Consider the following 24404-nt stretch of genomic DNA (forward strand, 5'->3'; position numbering starts at 1 on the left):
CTCCATCACATGAGATTTGGAATCTCAACTGCATTTCATTAGCATATGTCTTGAGTTTTCTGAGCTCATTTACTTATTTTTCTGTTAAAAACCGATGCCAACTCAAACAGGTCCACACACAGATATGACAGACAGGATCTGAAACCTTTTCCTGGGGGTAATGGGTAGAAACTTCCGTTTTCCCCATTAACATGGAGAATTTCCCTTACTGCTTTCCTAGTTATACTCTCTAATGCCATGGTTCTCAACCTTCCTAAAGCCACGACCCTTTAATACAGTTCCTCGTGTTCTGATGACCCCCAACCATAAAATTATTTTCGTTGCTACTTCATAACTGTAATTTTGCTACTGTTATGAATCGTAACGTAAATATCTGATATTCAAGATGTATTTAGGCGACCCCCGTGAAAGGGTCGTTCGACCCTCAAAGGGGTCGCGACCCACAGGTTGAGAACCGCTGCGAGTCTAATGCCTACAAATTTTATCTTTAGTGACACCTAGTGGCTCCATGTTGTAATGAGTACGTGGTTAGGCTTTGAAGGTTTCTCTGGCTAAGTATTAGGCCAAAAGAGGCTGGGTTTGGATTTGCTTTTCATCTTTATCCTTGTCCAATTTTCATGTGAGAAAAAAATGACTTTGTATTCTTATGGCAATCCAGATTGTCCCACTCCTAGTTGTAAAAGAGAATTTAATATCTGTGCTCCCACATCATGGATGGGATGTCAAAAATCTCTGGAAGAGAGGCGCTATGTGGTAATAATTGTAAAGCAGCTCCCTTCCCCTCCTTTGGAAGCCAGGGAGGTGTTACAAAAAAACACTGTGTGTGTGTGTGTGCGCGGGGTGGGGGGGAACATTGTCAAAAGTTTCCTTTCTTTGGCTGGAGCAGAGTCATGCTACCAAGATTTTTAGGGAGGAAGACGCCAATGATTCACATTTTTTCTGTCTGGTTTGAACTTGTGATTATTTAAAAGCAAAATGAAAACCATGATTTCTATATCTGACAAAACTATGCCTTCAAAATTATAAATGAAATAAGCACTCTAATAAAAAAGAGATAGGTAGAATGGATAAGAAAATGATCCAAATATGTACTGTTTGCCAGGGATATAATTTCGATTCAAAGATTCAAAGTGAAAGGATGGGGAAAAGTATTCCATCCAAATGGTAATCAAAACAAGCATGATGTGGCTCTAATATGATCAGAAAAAATAAACTTTAAAACAAAAATTATTACTAGAGATAAGAAGATCATGTAATGATAAAAGAGCTTGCCTTCCATACCCCACTTTTAATAATGGATAGAACAATCAGGAAATCAACACAAAAATAGAGGACTTGAATACCATGAACCAAGTATACCTGAGACATCTATTGAACACCCTACTAACAACAGCAGAAAACACATTCTTCTTAAGTGCACATGGAACATTCTCTGAGATAGACCACACGAAGCCATAAAACAAGCTAGAATGCATTTAACAGAGTTGAAACAATGCAAAGTATATTGTGCATAATAATACAAAGTATTCTGTCCACTGAATGGGAGAAAATGTTTGCAAATCTTATATCTGGTAAATGGCTAGGGTCCAGAATATATGAAAAATCACTTGCAACTCAACAAGAAAAGACATAACCCAATTTAAAAATAGACATTTCTCTCCCTGATCGGTTTTCTCAGTGGTTAGAGCCCATGGACTGAAGGGTGGTGGGTTCGATTCTGGTCAAGGGCATGTACCTCGGTTGCAGACTTGATCCCCAGCCCCAGTCAGGGTGTGTGCAGGAGTCAACCAATGGGTCTGTCTTTCTGACATGGATGTTTCTCTCTCTCCCTTCTATTCTCTCTAAAAAAATCAATGGATCAAGTGTCAGTACTTTCTAGGCAGGAACCACATCCATTCCAGAATGGAATCTTTGAAATATGTGGTTGCCATGACAAGGGACAACATCTCAAAGGATTCCTTTGGTTGACTGAGCATTTTATCTTTGGCTAAGAGGTAAAGTTCCTCTTCGCTACCCTGCCTTGCCAACAATTACAGAAAAATTACACACGTGTAAGTGACTTTTCTCCTATTAATTCTTTAGTCATTCAAACGCCCGTCTTCTTTCTAGCCTTGGCTACTTAGTTTTTGTTCTGTTTAAAGAAAGAAGTATGGATATATTAGAATTAACCTCACCATGGGCCCTCCTCTAAAGTTCTTACAAGATTTACTATTTGGAAAAGTTTATCTTTGCTAATTAATCTCCTAACTTCATATCTATTTTCTCTTTTACCACCTGACTACATCCCTCCTATTTTGAAGACACCTTGAGCACCTATGTTAAGTAAGTCACCCATTAGGTGACACCCACCAATGTTTGGTCTTCCCCCAAGCACTCCAGCTCTGAAACTGAACTCTGTCCAGAAAAAATTTCATTTTACTCAATGAAACAGAAAAAAATCCATGAGGTGGTGAAAAGCTCGTAAGGCTCAAAATCAATTTAAAATGTCGGTCACAATTTATGTATTAAAATCAAATCATCCACATGTAAAAACATAGAATAAGAAAAACTATCATGGGGAAACTCTAGATCTTTCCTATAATTTCTTCATATATGTATTTAATCCTGTGAGATTTTTAACTGAATTCCACCAACAATCTAAATGACCTTGGGAGAGGATGTTGAGTGTCAAATGAGAGAGCAATCCATGAAAACCACTTGACTCCAGCCATATGAATAAATACTTCACCCTATTTTATTTAAAATTCTAAACAGAGCCTGATGCTCTGACCTACAGAAACTGTCAAGTGATTAATGGGTAGTCTAAAAAAAAAGTTTGTGGTAATTTGTTACATAGCAACAGAAAATTAATACAATCTAAAATGAATACCACATAACACAGTAGCATCAAATTGATAAAGCACAACAAAACTATAGGAAACTTATTGGTTTATGTACTAATACAAAGTACTCTTTTGCAGCATTAGTAGTAGAAGACTAATTCACCTCTGTCATCATGATATCAAAGATTCAGAAAATAACTAGGAGTCCAAGACGGAGTAAAGAGAAAGGTAAGTGTGTGTGTGTGTGTGTGTGTGTGTGTGTGTGTGTGTGAAACATATATAATACTCTATCCATGAAACAAAGAATATATCTGCTTTTCTAATGCTCACAAAAAGGTATATTCATAAAGGATAACTATATATATATATGTTAGGCTAGAATTTCTGTATAAATCCCAAAATGTAGAAATATTCTCTGATCACAATGCAAAAAAAAAAAAGAAAATAAGGAACTTATGAAACAAACATATAAACCTACTATTTGCCATCTAAACTATTTTATTTTAAATAATTCTAGGAACAAAGAGAAATTTAATATGGAAATTATAGAATACAGTGGGGCCTTGACTTACGAGTGTCCCAACTAACAAGTTTTTTGACATACCAGCTGTCTCTCAGCCAATTTTTTACATTGAGTTGACAGAGTAATTTGGGTTTACGAGCTCCTTAATGAGCTCTGTCTCAGAACAAATTAAACTCGTAAGTCAAGGCCCGACTGTATTGACCATATTTAATATTAGAACCTATAGCATACAGCCAAAATGGGATAAAGAGAAAAATTCATAACCTTAAGTACTCAGAATAATAAACCAGAAAGAATGACAATGAGTAAGTCAAATATCCAAAACAAGAAGTGAGAAAAAGAACAAAATAAATCCAAGAAAGGCAAAAGGAAAGCAAGCTTACCTACATTAAAGATGGAGCTGTATTCTTGAATTTGAGAAGAGGAAAATAGTAGGACCAAAGAATGAAATCAGCCCAGGCAGCATAGCTCAGTGGTTAAGAATCGACCTATGAACCAGGAGGTCACAGTTCGATTCTCGGTCAGGGCACATCGCTGGGTTGCTGGCCCGACAGGAGGCATCTGATCAATGATTCTTTCTCATCATTGTTTCTATTTCTCTCTCCCCGTCCCTTCCTCTCCGTAATCAATAAAAATATACTTTTAAAAAGAACTGCAATCAACAAAATAGATTTAAAACGACTAGAATTTCAATAAAAATTATCAATAAAATTCTCAATATCAAAAATTCTCAATAAAAATCATCATGTGAATTTTCTCTCTGTTTTAAAAGCAATTAATGTTGAGAATTCTACAATAGGTTTTCTTTTATTGAGCTATCCTTGTGTGTTTGGAATAAATACCACTTGGTTATAGTTCACTATTCTTGTACTGTGTTTTTGTATACTGTTTGATAATCTTTTTGTTAGGTGCTGTTCAGCAATACTCATGATGAATTTGTCTGAAGTTTTAGTGTACGTGTGGGTATGTGTTGGGCTTGGCTATCAAGGTCATACTAGCTTCAGATTTCGGGATATGCCCCACTCAGTGATAAGAAATTAAACGTACTTCCTTTTAACTGGTCTCCTTCTCCTCCCTGACTAGTAACTAATCTCCAGATTTTGCAGTCCGTTGTGAAATGGCAACACCTGGTAAGTTATAATCTATAAGGATATTAATGGAACTAAAATCTCTTGGGGGAGGAGGGAATTACTTGTTCATTCTCTCCATCATACGGCTGTCATAATTAATGTTTAAAATAGTGTCTGTGGATGAAAGTGGAAAAATGGCAGTTTGGTTCAACAGTCTTTGGCTTTTTCTCCCTACAAAGTCATGTTCTTGCTCACCCTTGCATGCCCTTGGAAATGACGTTCAACACTAATTTAAAAGAATGAAAGTTTGACCCATCCCACTGTTGGCCCACTCACCCCCCTCCTGACAGGTCTGCTGCAATATCTCATATCCTTCCATCATCACAGTGAAAATCCTTCCCACGAAACTGTTCAAAGTCATGACCAATAGGAAGAGGACAAGAATTCATGCTGCGGGCAGACAATATATATACACACACATACATATATACACACACACATACATATACATACATACATACATACATACATTTTCCCCAGTTCACAGTCACAACCCCAGAAAAATAAAGATGAGTAGAGCTGTGAGAGAGAAAACCCCTCCCCCACTCCGATAATAGCAATTACAGCATGGCATTTATATAGCATGTTAGGCATGCTCTGAATGCTTTAAATAAATAACTCATTTAATCCTCACAACAAACAGCCATACGGGATAAGGACTACCATTATCCTGACTGGACAAATGAGAAAATTGAGTTTCCTGTGGTCACATAACTACCAAGTATCAGAGACAGGATACAAATTAATGGAGTCTGGTTCCAGGGTCACTGATATAAGCACCAAGCTAACCTATGTCAACCCTGAAACCAAGAATCTCACCTGCACTGGGAGTGGAGGTTGAGCTGTACATAAATTATGAGGTTGAAGATTTTAAATAAACAGGATTTGGTATTAATAATAATGGTGAAGCTATTTTAATAACTCAAAGAGTTGGAAAATTCATAGAATCAGAAGTCAGTAAGATAGACAGTTACTTAGAAGGGATTCCAGGGTAGGAGGAAGGGAAGGAAGGGATTCCAGGATAGGAGGTTGGCAGAGCATAGGGGCAACTGTTACAGAAAAAATAGAACCATTTTCTAGTCTTCTCAGCCAAAAGACTGTTATTAACATTCCTATCTATATATATAAAAGCCTAAGCAACCTTAACGACCAAATGACCAGAATGACCGGTTGACCAGTCACTAAGACACGCACTGACCACCAGGGGGCAGACGCTCAATGCAGGAGATGCTCAGTGCACTCCCACAGCCAACCTTCCATAGCCAGCCAACCTCCAGTGGCTCCTTATCCTCCCCCGCCTCCAGCCAGCCAGCCCTGATTGGCCCTGATTGGGACTGGGCGAGATGCCTCGATCAGGCCCCATCGCCATCCAGGCCAAGGGATCCCGCCCATGCATGAATTTGTGCACCAGGCCACTAGTATGAAACAAGCCACAATTGTACACTCTAGGATGGAAATATGGGTCTAGGAGATGGCAGAGGTGGGAGGTCTTAGAGACTTTGTCCACTGTTTACACATCTGTACATGTGTGTGCATTGCTTTTTAAAATGTTTATGTAAGAGTTTGTTGAAAGAGACATTTCTATAGACAATCTACATTCCATCAAAATATGCATTTGTATGTAAATTTGCAATATTAAGGATCAATGAAAACCAGAAGAACCATAATACTGAGAGTGTATAGTGTAATGACACTGGTTCTGGGGACTTCTACAATCGTGGGGAAAATTTAATTAGCTCTCAGAGCGATGGGTGAATTTATTCTGAGTGTAGTCTTCAGCTCTCTCGGTATCTGGCCTTGGCAAGGGTAGTGGGGACATGACACCACCAGCAACAGCATCACTATGTTCAGTAAAACCCCAGCACAGACAGCAAGCCTAGTAGATAAGGGCTTGAAATATTCATGCCCTCACCTCGGATATCCCATCTCTCCGCACTTTTGTTTTTTTGTCAATCCTCAACAAAGGATATTTTTTTCCAGTGGTTTTTAGAGTGGAAGGAAGGGAGGGAGAGCGACAGAAAGAGAAACGTTAAGGTGAGAGAGACATCAATTGATTGCCTCCAACACATGCCCTGACCTGGGATGGGGACTGAATCTGCAACCCAGGTATGAGCCCTTGGCCGGAATCGAACCTGCGACCCTTCTCTGAATGGGCCAGTGCTCTAACCACCAGCCAGTGCTCTCTGCAAATTTTTGCTGTTGTCTAGATTCTAGCGATCTAGAGATGAAAGAAAAAGGTGAAGATTCACATAATACTTCAGAGCACGGGTGGGGAACGTCTAGCCCATGGGTTGTATAAGGCCAAGGCATTAGGGGTGAGCTAATTAAATATTTGACCAATTATAGCAAGTTAATTTTTAAGTTGGTAATTTTGTGTGGTCCAAGAATAATGTTATAAATATCCAAATGGTCCTTCGCAGAAAAAAGGTTCCCCACCCCTGCTCTAGAGGCCCAAGTCTGTGACTCCCTTCGAGTATTCCCAGAATTATTTGGGAATCATTAGAGGGGGGTTCAAATTCCCTCAGAATAATGACTATTATGATAATCCCATTTTCCCCCCAGACTAAGGTGGCATCAGAAACACACATTACATGCCTGTGCTTTGAAACATCTGACATTTAAGGAACTAGTGAAACCGGCAGGACTCCAATTTTTTCTGGCCAAGAATGACAACAGATATGGAACAAAAATGTCAATGATATAACACATATATGAAAAGCAGATGGTCATTTTAGAGAAGAAAGCCAAAATAATACATTTGAAAGCTTAAGGCCCACCAGACTGGCCTTAGAACCTAGTGTTATGAAATATATTACAAAATATAGGTTTCCAGGATTGTGTCCATTTTATCATTTACTGTGGGTTTCCAATGAGGATTCATAGTGATTAGGAAGTAATTGAAAATGCGTTAACGGAGAACTTATCCATAGAATAGAAGTTAAAGCCAGAATGATAATCATACCTCCCCAAAGAAGGCACTGAAGAGCTTCTGGGAATACTGGTGAGCATGTTATATATTCCAACCAGTAATGAAATACCTAATTGGGAAAAGCAGGTGAAATTTCTGGCGAATTCTTGTAACTTCCTAGAATGTTTACATAAGCTTGCAAACCCTTGTTGCTTACCAGTGTGTCCACTGGCTTTTGCATTCTATAAACATTAGTGATAATACAGCACACGTGAAAGCATGCCAACACGGAAGGGACATGCTGTAAGTCAGTGACTCAACAAAAGATGTGATGTCAAAGTAAAAGGGGAGGACAATGACCTGGTGATAGAGTTATAGTGACACATTGGCTCCATTAAAAACAAAAAAAGGAGAAGCTAGCTAACAGCTGGAAAGCAGAGTTCCATGTTATTATAGGACAACTGAATGACAACAGTTACAGTGCTGCGCGGAAAAGCACCTGGTCAAGAGGATTCCTCCCAACACTGTGCTGGGAAATGCTAATTAAAGAAGCACAGTCGTTGGCCATCAAAGGCCAGCCATTAGTATCGTGAGTTTAAATTACAGTTTGCTTATCTCAACACATCTATGAACCTTTGGGCTTATATTCCAGTTGAATGTGGCCCCATTAGTCCAGTCCAATGTGGTCCCATGACGCCATGCCTCTCACGGGCCTGTTATCATGGATTCTTCTCTTTTTCCTGATACAGGAGTACACAGCTACCACTCTATGGGATACATTAGCAACCATCTTCAATCATCAAGCCCTAATCCTGGCCGTAAACTCCAGGTATAATAAACTGTAAATCTCTCTTGTTTCACTGATTGACTATCTTTAAAATGTTAGAGAAGCCCAGCTGGCATGGCTCAGTGGTTGAGTGTTAACCTGTGAACCAGGAGTTCATCGTTCGACTCCCTGACAAGGCCCATGCCCAGGTTGTGGGCTCAATCCCCAGTGGGGGGTGAGCAGGAGGCAGCCGATGGATGATCATTCATGTTTCTATCTCTTTCTCCCTCTCCCTTCCTCTCTGAAATATATATATATATAATTCAGAACAGAAGTGGACCAATTATGCCCTATGTGCTAAATCCTGTTGTTTTTGCAGCTTCATATTTTTGTACATTCTGAGAGATAAGAATATTTTTTTACATTTTTAAATAGTTGGGATAAAAATCAAAAAAGGACTATTTCATGACATGTAAATATTATATGAAAGTCAAGTTTCAGGGTCCATAAACAAAGTACTATTGGAAACCAGCCACGCCCATTCTTTCATGTATTGTCTGTGGCTGCTCCTGTGTCAGAGTTGGAGCAAAGGCTAGCAAAGCCTAATCTGTTATCGGGATCATCACAGAATATGTTTGCCAACCCCTGATAGAGATAATTCTTATTTAAAATGCTTCATTCCCAAAGGCATATTTAACCCTTTGAGTGTTTTTTGTTAGTTTTTGTGGGGGTTTTTTGTTTTTTGTTTTTGTCTGTCTAATGAAATAGTTGTAGGTTTAACGGGTTCTGAGCTGTTTAGTATCTTGATAGGAATGGTGAATATACGAGTCTCCATGTGTGATAAAATCGTATAGCACTAAATACACACACACATACACAAGTAAAATGGGAAATCTGAACAAGCTCAGTGGACTGAGTCAATGTCAATGTTCTGGTATTATACTATAGTTTCTGGAGAATGTTACCATTGGGGGAAACTGGGTGACGTGTATAAGAGGTCTTTCTGTATTATTTCTTACAACTGCATGTGAATCTACAAATACCTCAAGATAATTTTCAAGTAAAAAAAAAGGGGAAGAGGGTTGATAAGATTGCAATGTGACACAAGGTGAAATATTGTCACAATAAATTAATACTACATTTGGCCTGGAAAGGGAGATATAATATTTACCCGCATGTTTGCTATTCCTACATCAGGGCATTTTTTTTCTTTTCTTGTTTTTATTCATTTCAGAGCGGAAGGAAGAGAGAGATAGAAACATCAATGATGAGAATCATTGATCGGCTGCCTCCTGCATGCCCCACACTGGGGATAGAGCCCACAACCCAGGCATGTGCCCTGACCAGGAATCAAATCATGACCTCTTGTTTCATAGATCAACACTCAACCACTGAGCCATGCCGGCTGGGCCATCAGGGCATTTTCTAGTCTATTCCACTATTCAGACTCTCATTTGGTGCCACTACTACACTGTTTTGATTTAGTGCTATTTTGTAATAGATTCTATTATCTGATTGAGTTGGATCTTCCTTATTTTCTTGATCTTTTTCAGCAAAGTGGTCTATGATAGCCCTCCCAGTTTATTTTTCCAATGAAATATAAATGTATTTTATTAACTCCTGATGAAAAGTTTCTAAAATTGTAATTGCCATTTCAGGATTTGTAAAAATAATTTGAGAATTGGTATTTATAGGCAATCTTCTTATTTATAAATATATTTTTATTTATTCAAGATTTATATCTCCCTTGAAAATTTGAAGAATTTTTAATATAGATCTTCCACATTCCTAAATTAATTTATTAGATACACTGCACTTTGTGTTCTGTTTCATTTTATTGTTTGGAAAAAAATTACTGATATACTGAGATGTAAGTGGAGTTTAAGGTGGGGTTATATTTATTCAATATTTGATTGAGCTTAACAAACTTGTTTTTATTAGATCATGTCTTATTAGATATACAAGAAACTCCAACACAATATTTTAAAATATTAAATTAAATCCTTATGCTGTTCCTGCTTTTAATAAAAACGCACTACTTTTTGTTCTTGGTTTAAATAAAACCTTTCAAGAAATTATTTGCTTTTTTCTTAGAAAATGATTTGAGATTAAATACTTTTTCAGGTTTGGTTAAAGTACTATTTTATTATTTAATCTATTAATAGATATGTATCAATTAATAGTTTTTAGAATATTGGGCTATTCTTAAATTTCAATGATAAACCATGATTGGTGGTATTATATTACTTTTATTATTTTTATAAACCACTGTTGTAAAAGTTTAAACTTTATACTCTTTTTAAAATTTATTTATTTTAAACCCCACCCAAGGATATTTTTTATTGATTACAATACTCTTCAATTTAAATTAAACATTGTGTTATATTAATATGGCCCTCCTGATTTCCTTCTGATCACAATTAATAGAATTTCCTCATACTTTTATTAGGAGGCATCTACTTTCTTTTATTCAATTGTGATTCTAGAAATTATACTTGCAAATATATATATTGCCTTTTGTCTATTGATCTCATCTAAGACTTATTGCTTCATTAAAAAAATTCCCAATTTTTTCTAGTATATTTGGTCTACTACTCATTTCAATCTTTGAAATAAATATTTAGCTCAAAACTTGAACAAAAGCAAACTCATACAGTAATTTAGTAAGAAATACTTATCTTTCTTGTCAAGTGCCTTTCTATACCACCTGGTCATACATCCTGGAATATAAGAAAGCATTTACACTAAGATGTCACTTGTGGTAACACACATCAGTAACTTAATACCTGCTCTTTTGGAAACAAATGACATGCAGACCAAAAAAACAAAACATACAATTGCTCATGTTTACCCGTAGATATGCATGTGACTTTCTTCTTCAGTATGGCAGCCTTCCTCACATTTAACATCTGAAGATCATTTGTCCCTTATGGCACCAGGGTATCATGCTTTCATAATCCTCGCTCATGATTTGGATCATTTTAGAATTTTTTTTAGGACTGGTGATATGATTTCAAAGTACATTGAAAGACACGGTTTTCTAATTCATCAAAATCTTAATTTCTTTTTTTTTAATTTACTTTATTGATTTTTTACAGAAAGGAAGTGAGAGATATAGAAAGTTTGAAACATCGTTGAGAGAGAAACATCGATCAGCTGCCTCCTGCACATCTCCTACTGGGGATGTGCCCGCAACCCAGATACATGCCCTTGACCGGAATCGAACCTGGGACCCTTCAGTCCGCAAGCCGACGCTCTATCCACTGAGCCAAACCGGTTTCGGCAAAATCTTAATTTCTTAAACCAGATCATATATCCCTAGACGTTAAATACCTTCCACTGAAAATTTAACTGGAAGCTTTTGATAGATAACTGTTCAGAGTCTGGTAATCCATTAGAGCCCATGAATGTCAAATCAATCTTCCAGGATTTGAAAATTACCTAATATATTCCAAGAGATTCCATTTCAAACAATGAATCTCAGGTAAAGTATCTTGTCCAGTGGAGAAAAGAGATTCTAAGTCCAGCACAAGATTTCATCCCTTACCATCTAATATCACCATCGTTTTAGAAAAATAATTATTTTCACCTCAAAAAAAAAAAATCAAGAAGGACTATTATCCAGATCACATATACCAAAGGAATAACAACCGTTTCACAAGTTATTTCTACAGCTGCTGCTGGGTGGGTTTCTTTTGCCACCAATTCGAAGACGCATCCCAACATCAGAAATACTAACATGTGAGAAACAGAGGATCATGGGTTCGAGAAAATGTGGCTATAATATGTTTCAACGGCCTAAAGCTTGGCATGGCTTTGTGGGCTTGGCTGAGACCATAACCACTTTATCTCATTATGTCAATGGAGAAAAATAGTCTGGTTTCCAAATAACTTGTTACATATGATATTTGCAAAAAATTCCTCCCTCTATATTTAAAGCACCATTGTCAGTTTTATGAGACTATTTAAAACCCACGTGTCCTATAAAGCCAAAGGCTGAGTCTCATTTTCTAGTCCACTCTCTCTTATCACTCAGAAAAAGTCCCTGAAGTTAGGTTATACTTGCTTTCTCCTCAACGTAATAATTACACCTTCTTCTTGCCAGCTTCGTGGATCCCTTACTGCAATTTGAGACGCAGTTGAACATCATAGAATCATCCTTTAAAGTCGTATTTGCTATGCCAACTCTGAAACAAGTGAGAGACATTGGGAACAACGAATGTGAGGAGCTGGACCTGGAGGTGAGAGTTTGCTTCCTTTGATCGAGATGAGACGTCTTCACGCACACAGTCCTGCACAGTGTCTCTCTACAGAGCGTGCCTTTTGTGGTGTTCTCCTTCACTCTTTTTTTAAAAAAAATATATTTTTATTGATATCAGAAAGGAAGGGAGAGGGAGAGAGAGAGATAGAAACATCAATGATGAGAGAGAATCATGGATCGGCTGCCTCCTGCACGCCCACACTGGGGATCGAACCCACAATATGGGTATGTGCCCTGACCGGGAATCGAATTGTGACTTCCTGGTTCATAGGTCAATTCTCAAACACTGCGCCATGCCAGCCGGGCTCTCCTTCACTCTTTTAAAATACAATAGATACATAGCACTTCCCAGCCTCTGGCCTACACCTCTGGCCTCATGAAATCTACAATCCAATGGGATTTAATGGTAGTATGGGTTTATAGGAACAAATGGGTAAATGGATTTTTGGTTAACTGGTTGACCAAGGACAGGGAGTTTACTGGCAAGTTCTGCAAAGAAGGAAATGTGAGCAGAGAAAGATGGAGGTGAGAAGAGTCCCATCGTAAGATCAGCAATATGTGTGGTCTGTTTCCTCAGCAAAGCTACACAGCGCACTGGCTATGTGGGGTGCAGAAGAAACACATGGCATATGGCATTGGGGGAGCTCTCATCACCATAGCCACCACTGTCCTTTCTTACCTTCAGTTTATGGGAAGAACTCAGGACATCAGGATGCAAAACAATGGGGTCAAATTTTATGTAAGCTGGCGGACTGGCTGGTTGTATAACTATTTTGTTTTTCAGGAATTATACCAAATTATTTTAAACATATTCGAGGACACTCTGCTGATCTTAGTGTCTAAAGACCTCTACAAACTGCAAATCTTAAAGGTAAAGGGAAAATGCGCAATTTTGGTTTTATGTCATACATCTAAGTATACTCTACTTCATTTACTATTTTCCATTTGCCATACTTAGCATCTTCGTCAAATATCTGGCAGCTGGAAAAAAATAATTTTCCTCCAAAGTTGTGCGAGTATCCCCCAAATGAAACCACTTCCATTTATCTGAATTACAGAGACGCCCTTTTAAGAATTTAATTTTGGGAGGATGGCATGAACTGACACTTGAGAAGCAAGTGCTATGTGGTAATGTAAGAGGGAACACAACAGGGGGAAGCAGAGAATAGGATGAGTGACCTAAGTTGTGATCATGAAATGGTGAAACCTGACTGACAGGGCCTATGTGCATGCTCTCCCCTAACAACTCCGGGGCTAAGGAGTTTATGAGCATCCTATCATCTTGGATACCAGGGTATCACAGGAAACCCTAACAATAATCCAAAACCCACTGTCACATCCGGGACCTCCCTGTGTCTTTAAGGGCCCAGCCAGAGATGTAAGTCTTCTCTGGACACCTTAGGGTCTTTATTTTTCATTCCTTACATGATGGCATCAGGAGGTAGCTGTTTGGAAATATTATAAAACCAGATTAACTTCCTCTATGAGGGTTTTCCAAATCATAAAATACATTCAAGTAAAGAAGCAGAATTGGTATCTGTGAGGACAAGAAAGACTATGAAGGGAATATATTGAGCTAATTGGCTGATTGGTGCCTAATTTGAGCCAAATGTTTTCTGCACCTTTTTTGTCGTTGTTAATCCTCACCGGATGATATTTTTCCATTGATTTTTAGAGAGAGTGGAAGGGAAGGGGAGAGACAGAGAGGGAGAAACATTGATGTGAGAGAGACACATTGACTGGCTGCCTCCCGCATGCACCCCAACCAGGGCTGGGGATCAAGCCTGCAACTGAGGTATGTGCCCTTGACTGGAGTCGTACCTGGGACCCTTCAGTCTACAGGCTGATGTTCTATCCACTGAGCCAAACAGACTAGGACTTCTGAATATTTTCAAAATTTTAATTTCACAACTTTTTAAAGTATTGTTCTTGCTCCATGATTACAGCCCTCTCCTCATGTGTGCTCTCTCACACACACCCACAATCCCCATGCTGCATAGTGAGCAGTTACTCGATGGCACTAAGCTGAATACTTACTACATGGGTTATCTCATTTGATACTTAACGCTGTGAGGAAGTTACTTTTATTTCTCCCACTTTACAGATAAGGAGATGGAAGCAGCGAGAGGAGCAATAGTTGATGAGTGACAGAGCTACCTTGGGAGCCTGTTACTTAACCATCTTAGTCTCATTCCTTCCATGTCTAGAAACTCTCCTGGTTCTCAAAAAGCTCTGAACCTCACTCCTGGAAAAGACAGAGACTGACTCCCCTGGACTTTAGAGATGTTTCTGCCCTAGGAAACTGACTTCGGAACAGATTTATACAATGGGAGCGAGGGTTGGGGAAGCGATCTGGCCAACCAATGGCTTAAAGACGATGGATTCATCAGACTGCCTTACGAAGACTGTAAACAGTGTATGGCCTGTGAAGTGTATGCAGGTGTCCTTCCCTTCCTAGGGTTCCCTGAGGATTTAGGACAAACAGACAGAAGTTACAGCAAGACAGGTGGAATCAAGATTTGCAAGAACTGTTTAACCACGCCCCCTCTGGGAATGTACTCCACAACCGGAGCCAGGAAATATCTGGGTGATGAATTCAGAAAGAAAATTCTGGGATAAGATGACATATCAGGATCAGATAATATTTCAATTTTTTAAAACTGAAAATCAGATCCTGTGATTTTTTAAAGAGAGAGAGAGAGAGAGAGAGAGAGAGAGAGAGAGAGAGAGAGAGAGAGAACATGTATTTTAAAACAAAAAGAGAAGCCGCTGATGATCCCCTCATCATCTCATGTTCAACTTTTCAGGACAGCTTCCAACATGACTGTTAGAGTGGATATCAGGAAATACTTGTTGGGTAGAATTAAACAACAACCATTATAGTGGCAGTTACTATAGTAGATGAAGGAATATACTAGAAGAGATTAGTATACTAGTTGGTTTTTGTATATTTTTAAAAATAAATATAGGTTAGGTGTGGAATAATCAGAGACCGTGTTGACCTTTGATGTGGTGATGTTACCACTGATTTGGAAATGGAAACACCACGGCTCTACAATGACTCTGGTGTTTTCCACAGGAAATGGCCGTGTGGATGAGTCAAGATAACTCATACCTGCAGCACAGAGTCTTGGTGATCATCTGCAGGGTGCTAAACTTTGCATCCAGGAAAGTCAAGGGATATGTAAGTGACAGTGTGCTATCTGGCTCCCTGCTTCTGAAGCCTGCATTTCTGTTGTGTTCTTTTCCAAGACTTAGGTCTTGAGAGCATGTGATGCCTGCTGGGTCTGATTGTGCTGGTAAGCTGGGATATCGGAAAAGGAGTCAATATCCTGCAAGACTCTCAATTAGCAGGATTTCTCAGGCAACTGATGCAGATGCCTCCTGCTTTACACCAACAGTAGGAGTGAGTCAAAACCAGGCTTTTGCTCAGTCTCAATGTTCCCCTGTGACGACAATCAGTGCTATTTACAGAGACTTCCATCCTTACTTTTCTTCTTATTTCACCTTTTCTATCATCTTTTTAAACCATTACTTATGTTAAATTTACACAAGTGATTCTTGAGTACTTCCATTTAAACCTGCTGGAGATATAGCTGAAGTCTTCCTTTACTACCTTCTCCACCCCAATTCCTTCTTAGCTGTGTCCGGTGATGTGCGTCCTGCCCAACAGCTTCCAGGAAGACCCACACATGCCCACATGGGATATACTGCTTTGTTCCCTCGTGTTTCTTTACTAAAGTGACCTCATACTTACCTATGGTTCTGCAGTATTCTTTTTGCACAAACAATATGTCGTACAGATATTTTCGTAGATTTACTTCATTCTTTAACCACAGTACGCATTCCATCAGTTTCATATATTGTAACTATTCTTTAGCTGACAGACTTTTCAACTGAATAGCTTGGTATATTTCGGTGTGTGTTTTTTTCTACTTCAAACAATACAAAAATGGTCATTTTTGTGCAAGCACGTGAGTACTGATAAATAAATGCTTACACAGATAATAAATCAAAAACTATGAATAGATTAAAGTTAAGTGATGCACAAGTGTCCTCCAGTTAGCAGTGCCCCTTTCCTCACACCTTCACAATGGAGAAGAAATGGGTTTCTCCTCCTTGTCAGCATTTACTGGGGTTGTCTATATTTTGAGTGTCACTCCCTGCCTTTTACACTATCTATGAACAGGTCTCACTCTTGTGGATACTCAGGCACTCTCAGTTACACTTGTAAAGGCCGTTGTCCCCCGCACACAGCCCACCCCTCAACTGTGAAAGAATAAATGCGTAAATTCACACGTGCCGCAGAAGGCTCCCGTGCATTGCTGAAGGTTCTGAGCTGTGGCTGAGATTTGTTTGAGAGCCAGGTGGGGATAACCTATGACTCTGTTCTGCAATGTTTGCTAAATACCACCAGGTGGAAGCAGACCAGCGTTTTCCAGGGCAGGGAAACAGCTCACAGTCCTGGAAGTGTCAAACTTGACGAAGTTAACTTTCTCTTTAGATAATGTTTTCTGAGGATGGCTATGGGGGTGGGTAAATAAGTATATAAAACAATCAGAAACAGTATTAATAAATTAAATATTGAAAATATTTTAATAAATTAATAAGTTCTCCACAGGCTTGATCTTTGTATTTCTATGACACAAAATCAATGAAGATTTGTTCTGCCCTTCTCTAACTAAATGTAACTGCCAATTCTATTCTCACTTATTAGATTAGTGAGTACGCGCCTAACCCCTAATCATTCCATTTACTGAATAAAGACTTTTTTCTTCATCAATTACCCTAGCCTGTGTCTTCCAGACTTTGAGCTCCCATCCTATTGAACAATCCTGACCATCATTCACACTCAGAAATATTTTTAAGTGTTATTCCTCTTAATGATCCATGTGCCCATCAGGATAAGAAAAAAAACTGCTATAATCAAAGAACATTTGTCCCTTCAATTAAAATATTAAGGAGATGTGAGCCAAACATGTCATCTTATAGCATGAACAGAGATTTTTTTCCCTCAGTTTGTTCCTTTGGCACATGAGCATTTTAAAAATGGAAGAAAGATCTCCAGTCAAAGCTAACAAATAGGCACGTTTTTATCTCATACCCTATCTCCAGAGTTATCACAAAATGACAGCAATGAAATTAGTTGAAGGTATAAATCCACAGCAACACAGAGAATGAGTGAAGGGTTTCCGACGGGCTAGCAATGTCAACCAACTTCTGGATGAGATAGCAGAACGAAGAGGGTAGCTGGTAAAGCCTGTCAGGAACTTAGGGTGGGGGCTGAAAGGGAAGGCAGTATGCCCTGTGGAACCACGGAGAGACTGGAGCTGTGGAAGCCCAAACAATGATGGTGGGTGGGAGACAAAGGAAGGCTGAAAACATAAGCAGCTACTAACGGGATTCATTGAAAGTTTGTGCTGAAGAATCTACATTGCCTCTCCTTCCTGACACACACACTCTATTCTACGGGGACATGAGGCCACTGGCAGGCAAAATCAGAGAATTTTTTTTCTCAAAACAGCTGTCAATTCCCTGACAAAATTATCTTGGTTCTGTTGTTTAGATCTACATGACCCCAGGCTCACCTCCTCCTCATTCTAAAGTGAAGCCCACAGGTTGACAAGCCTCATTCACATAGGAAACCCCATCAAGGAACATCACATTTTGAAATATGGCCAGACAACCAACCAAGACCCATGAGAAAACCCTTCAAATACAAAAGACCAACCACCATAAATAAAAGGGGGGGTGGTGATAAAAAAAAATAGGTAATCAAGATACAGATGAGAATTTAGTCTAAAAAAGAGTAGCTAAGACATTTATAGGACTCCTAAAATAGGCAGATTCCAAAGGCATCCACAGAAGCAAGAGTTTCTCTTCCCTTCCTTTGCTGAGGTCATCATTCTCAGCGTCCTAATTCAGTTATGCTCTGGGTTCATGGCCCAGGTCACTTGACATTCTTCTTCAGAATTACTGTGTGTGTGTGTGTGTGTGTGTGTGTGTGAGAGAGAGAGAGAGAGAGAGAGAGAGAGAGAGAGAGAGAGAGAGAGAGAGAGAGAGAGAGAGAGAGAGAGAGAAGTGTGGGTGGGTCAAGCAACATGAGAACATGAGAGACAAGGATAAGGGAGCATGGGAGAAGTAGAAAGGAGAAACAGGCTTGGGATCCCCCTAGTGGGCTGACTTGACCTCTACTTTTACCGCCAACAGTTGCTCGAATCATCATCGTATTTACTTAGGAAAAGTAATCACTTGTCTTGGACACAAGAAGATTCTGCAGGCCCACTAGCTTATCAAACATTGATAGTTATATTTTCACAAAAACAAAATGTTTCTTCCACCTCTCCTCTCTTCTGTCTGTACTGCCTTCTTCTTTGCATTTGACCAAGCCAAACAAATTTGTTGAGATAAAAATCTAAATATTTAAGCATCCTGTGTCAGAGAAGTTGTGGGGAAAAATACATACGTGTTGTGGTTGTAGGTTTGACATCGGAAGTAAATGCTCTGAATTTTTAAAAATTAATTTCCCTGGGAAGAATCAGAGCCATTCCAGAAGGAAGTCATATTTCTCTAGTGGCCAAAGGAGTCATCTGAAGGTTTTCATACATGAAGAAGGGAAGCATGATCTACATGCTTCAGTCAATCCCTGTACCTCCCCTCAAGTATCCTGGGAATTGGCTATCTGCAAATTGCTACCTGGTTTATGAAATACAAACTAATAGTGCCTCAGTGAGTGAGTCACTGTTATCTCTGAGCACTTTGCTACAAACTTTCTTTTTTGTCATCCATGCTACCCGCTCCCCCCTTAATCTCCATAATAACTGTTATGAGGTAGAATTTGTTACCTGCATTTCATAGAGGAGGAAACTGAGGCTCAGTAACAGAGCCAAAATTGGAACACAGATTTTGTGAACTCTGAGGCTCATCCTCTCATTCCAGTCTGACATAGACATTAGAGGTTAAGGTACAGACATTTAATGTTGACAATGAACAGCAATACATTTCTCTTCTTTGCTTTCCACTAGGGAAGTGTGGACGCTCCATGCCTGGGGGACCTGGCAGCAGAGCTGTCTCTTCTATGTTCCCACACGGACGGGTCCATCACACAGCAAGCATCCTTTGGAATATACCACCTCCTCTGCATTGCAAGCTGTGAGAATGGTAAGAAAGCATCACCGCCTTTTCTAAGGGCCACTAAGAACAGAACAAAGCCAATAAAAATTGAAAGCAGAAAAGCAATAAGAGAACAGCAATGAAGCCAAAAGCAGATTCTTTGAGAACATGGGGAAGGCGGGGGAGGGGGGGGATTAAAAGACAGAAATTACCAATATCAGTAATGAAAGAGGTAATGTCACTAGAAATGTTATGGGTATTAAAAGAATAATAAGGGATACCATGAACAACTTTATGTCAGTAAATTTGACAACTTAGACACAGTCATTGAAAACACAAATTACCAAAGCTCACTCAAGAAGACATTAATAAACTGAAAACTCTATATCTATCAAAGAAAATGAATTTATATTTAAAAGTCTTCTTACCAAGAAAACTCCAGCTAACGTTCAAAGAAAGATATTATACCAATTCTATACAAATGCATGCAGAAATGTGAGGATGAGAGAATACAGCCTCATTCTATGAGGCTGGCATTGTTCTGATACCAAAACCACATAAAAACATTACAAGAATAATAAAAACAAAAAACTACAGATCAATGTCTCTCTAGAACATAGATGCAATTTTTTTTACAAGTTTAGCAAATCAAATACTACAATACATAAAACGAATACTATACCATGACCATATAGAATTTACCCCAGAAATGAAATATAAATTTAACATTTGAAAATCAATCAATGTAACATACTATATTAACAGATGAAAAAAGATAACTATATGGTTATCTCAGTAGATACAGAAGAAGCATTTGGCAAAATTCAACATCCACTTCTGAATTTAAAAAATAGTAATAATAAACTCTCAGAAAACTAGGAATAAAAAGAGAGCTTCCTCTACTAGCTAAAGTACACCTATAAAAACCTATAGCTAACATCACACTTAGTAGCGAAATACCAAGTGATTTTCCCAAAAGATCAAGAAAAAGACAAAAATGTGTACTGTCATTATTTCCATCTAGCATTGCACTAAGTAGATCTAGAAATGGACTCACATATACGTGGTCAAATAAATTTTGACCAAGCTTCAAAGGCAATTCAATGGCTAACAGATACATTTCAATAAATGGTGTCTTAAAAAATTGGTTATTGCCCTAACCAGTTTGGCTCAGTGGATAGAGTGTCGGCCTGTGGACTGAAGGGTCCCAGGTTCGATTCTGGTCAGGGGCATGTACCTTGGTTGCGGGCACATCCCCACTAGCGGGGTGTGCAGGAGGCAGCTGATCAATGTTTTTCTCTCATCGATGTTTCTGGCTCTCTATCCCTCTCTCTTCCTCTCTGTGGGAAATCAATTAAATATATTATTAAAAAAATGGTTATTTCATATGGTGATGAAGGGAGACTTACTTGAGGTGGAATAAACACACAATGCAATATACAGGTGATGTATTATAGAACTGTATACTTGAAATACATAATGTTATAACCAATGTCACCTTATTAACTTTAAAAATTGGTTATTTGTAGGCAAAAAAATAACTTTGATCTATATCTCATACACGTTCAAAAACTAATTCATAATGGATCATAGGACTAAATGTAAAACTATGAAACTAGAAGAAACCTTTGTACCTTGGATTAGGCAAAGATCTCCCAAATACAGCACCAAAAGCATGACTTGTAAATGAAAATAAAATAATTTGTATTTCTGCCTTTAAAAGACACTGTTCAGCCCTATCAGGTTTGGCTCAGTGGATAGAGCAGTGACCTGCGGCCTGAAGGGTCCTGGGTTCGATTCTGGTCAAGGGCAAGTACCTCAGCTGCAGGCTCCTCTCCAGAATGGGCTCTGGTTCGGGCTTGTGCAGGAGGCAACCAATAGATGTGTTTCTTTCACATTGATATTTCGCTCTGTCTTTCCCTGTCTCTTTCACTCTCCCAAAAAATCAATGGAAAAATATCCTCAGGTGAGGATTAAAAATAATAATTATTATTAAAAAAAACACACACACACAAGACACTGTTAATAGGTAAGCCACAGACTGGGAGAAAATATTTTCAAAGTACATATGATAAAAGACTTGTACCAATAATTTCAAAAGAATACTCAAAACCCAATAAGAAAACAGGCAGCCAAATTTAAAAAAATAGTAGTTGATTTGAATAGTCATTTCACAGCACAGATAACAAGGAGGCACATAAAACCATGTTCAATAGAGGAAATGTGAAATGATACAACTTTGAGAAATCATTTGGCAATATCTCAAAATGTTAAACACATTTCTACTGTATGATCCAGTCATTCCACAATTTACCTAAGAGAAATGAAAACAAATCCTATATAATAAAAGGCTAATATGCAAATTGTCCCCTTGACCAGGAGTTCAACCAGGGGGTGGGGCCAGCCCACCAACTGCCCACGGCCCCTCGCCCTGGCCAGCCCCGGCCCTGATTGGCCCCCCTACCCCTATAGGGAGCGGGTGCAGTTCCCGCATCCCCTCCTCCCACTGGCCTGGCCTAATTGGCCCCCATTGGGGCAGACCAGCTGGATCCCACCCATGCATGAATTCATGCACAAGGCCTCTAGTATGCATATAAAGACTTCCACGTGAATGTGGACAGAACCTTTATTTGTAATAGCCAAAAGCTAAACACAACCCAAATGTCCATCAATCAGCAGGTGAGCAAATAAACAGATGATAGTATTTATATACAATGGAATAGCATTCGGTGAAGAGGAATGAACTACTGATACATGAGACAGCATGGATGAATTACAAATAACTGTGCAGAATGAAAGATGCCAAACAATAAAAGAGTACACACTAGATGAATCCACTTACATAAAATTAGAATAGGAAGTAGATCAGCAGTTGCCTTTGGATCAGGGGGTGGGTCCAGGAAGCAGGTGTGAGGAGTTACAAAAGGTCACGAGGGAACTTTTGGAGGCAATGACTATGACCTGTTTTGCTTTACTGTGGTAATGTTTTCATGAATATACACATACATAAAAACTTACCAAATTGTAGACTTTAAATATTTTGTATGTCAATTATATCTCTATAAATCTGTTGACAAATGAAATCATTTAAAAACTCACCTGCAATGGAATTAAAGACACCTGAGGCTTTGGTTGAGCGCTCTGACTTTCCTGCAACACAGTCCCCCAGCCCTGGCAGAATGCGTCCAAGTCTGCTCTTCCACCAACAGATTCCCCAGTAGTTTTTCAAGTGCCCCAAACAATGCATCTGATGTCTAAATGTATGGACATCTGGTCAACCTATTAACATGATCTATGCTCTTCATTCACATTTTACAGAAGCCTCTCTTAAATACTTTATGAATTCTGGGTCTGTGTAGTCATAATAGTTTATGTGACTAGGATGATCAATAGTCAGAAAACCAGAGCTCCAGAATTAGGCAGAAAGAGGAAATTGGAAAGTGCAAGGTTGTAGAAGGAATCAGTGATCATATAAAAATTTTTAAAAAGCTTAAGCTCTTTCTTTAACACAGTGAATATTGCAGAAGGCAAAGTTACAAAGTGTGATAAGACTGGAAGTTACAGTTGGCTGCCTTCACTCTTGGATACAGAATACCTCCCTGACATCTTGCGAGGAGACAAAACTAAAATTGCGCAGGTAACTTAGCCCCGGCTTCATCGTATGGCTTTTGTTTTATGGGTATTTTTTTGTGACAACTTATTTTGCAAAAGTTATATTTTAATATTTTTTCATTTTATATATATGGAATATACACAATCTATACTATAATAAAAGGGTAATATGCTAATTAGACTGGGAGACCTTCCGGACAAAGCCATGGTGGTAGGGCTGAGACAGAGGTGGTTAGGGCAGGCAGATGAGCAGTTAGGAGCCAGCGATCCTGGATTGCGAGAGGGATGTCCGAGACTGGAGAGGGTGCAGGTGGGGCTGAGGGACACCCCCTTCCCTCCCCCCAATGTGCACAAATTTCGTGCACTGGGCCACTAGTGTGTATATATATATATATATGTATATATATGTGTGTGTATATATATACACACACACACAAAAGGAGAAAATGTGATGTTTATCTTTCTTAACTGAGAAATGTATAATCATGTAATTTTGTTCACATTTCATGGCCCATGGATATTCCTGTAACTTTAAAAGGGGATTGTTTGAATCGTGTTTTTTGTACCTCAGTTACAGACATATGGGCTTTTTTTCTCTTCTTGCTCCTTGATCCTCCTCTGGGGAAGAGAAAAGTCTACACCCTTTCCTACCCCACCCTCTTCTGAATCTCCTACTAATTATGCTTGCTTCTGATCTGAGCAAAATCATTTCCAAAGCTGAAGAGCTTCACAATGATTTCTAATATGTGAGTAGCTGAGTTGGGGTAAAATCAATATTTTACATTTCCTTTTAATTGGAATGCCATGGTTCTCCACTTCTCCCTGCCCTGCCCTCAGAGCTAACTTACCCAGATGAAAATGGGGTTTTTTTTGTTTTTTTTTTTATAATTAGATTTTTATTACTTAATTTATCTTTTTTTTATAGCTTAACTATTTTTTCCCATTTTTTTTTATTATTAGTTAAGGTATTACAAATGTGTCCTTATCCCCCGCCCCATTAACCTCCCCCCGCACACACACTCATGCTCCCATCCCCCTGTTGTCCATGTCCATTGGTTTGGCTTATATACATGTATACAAGTCCTTCGGTTGATCTCTTCCCCTTACCCTCGCCCTCCCCTACTTCCCTTCTGGGGATTGATAACCTGATCGCTGTTTCTCAGTCTTTGGGTCTGTCCCTTTTCCTCAGTCTAAGTTGTTCTCTATAATTAACAAATGAGTGAGATCATGTGATATTTATCTTTCTCTGACTGGCTTATTTCACTTAGC

General features: G+C 38.9%; 1 protein-coding gene across 1 annotated transcript in view; it reads left to right on the forward strand.

Annotated features, from left to right (window-relative positions):
• MROH9 (maestro heat like repeat family member 9) overlaps positions 1–24404 on the forward strand; it is a 74549-nt gene that overhangs the window by 22977 nt on the left and 27168 nt on the right. The window contains exons 4-10 of the mRNA XM_006767031.2: positions 4254–4308; positions 8133–8212; positions 12255–12390; positions 13195–13281; positions 15490–15594; positions 19436–19571; positions 23036–23160. Coding sequence (XP_006767094.1) covers positions 4254–4308; positions 8133–8212; positions 12255–12390; positions 13195–13281; positions 15490–15594; positions 19436–19571; positions 23036–23160 — 724 coding nt within the window. The remainder of the gene's footprint in view (positions 1–4253; positions 4309–8132; positions 8213–12254; positions 12391–13194; positions 13282–15489; positions 15595–19435; positions 19572–23035; positions 23161–24404) is intronic.

This window comes from Myotis davidii, unplaced genomic scaffold (assembly GCF_000327345.1).
Source record: "Myotis davidii unplaced genomic scaffold, ASM32734v1 scaffold580, whole genome shotgun sequence".
NCBI classification, from domain to species: domain Eukaryota; kingdom Metazoa; phylum Chordata; class Mammalia; order Chiroptera; family Vespertilionidae; genus Myotis; species Myotis davidii.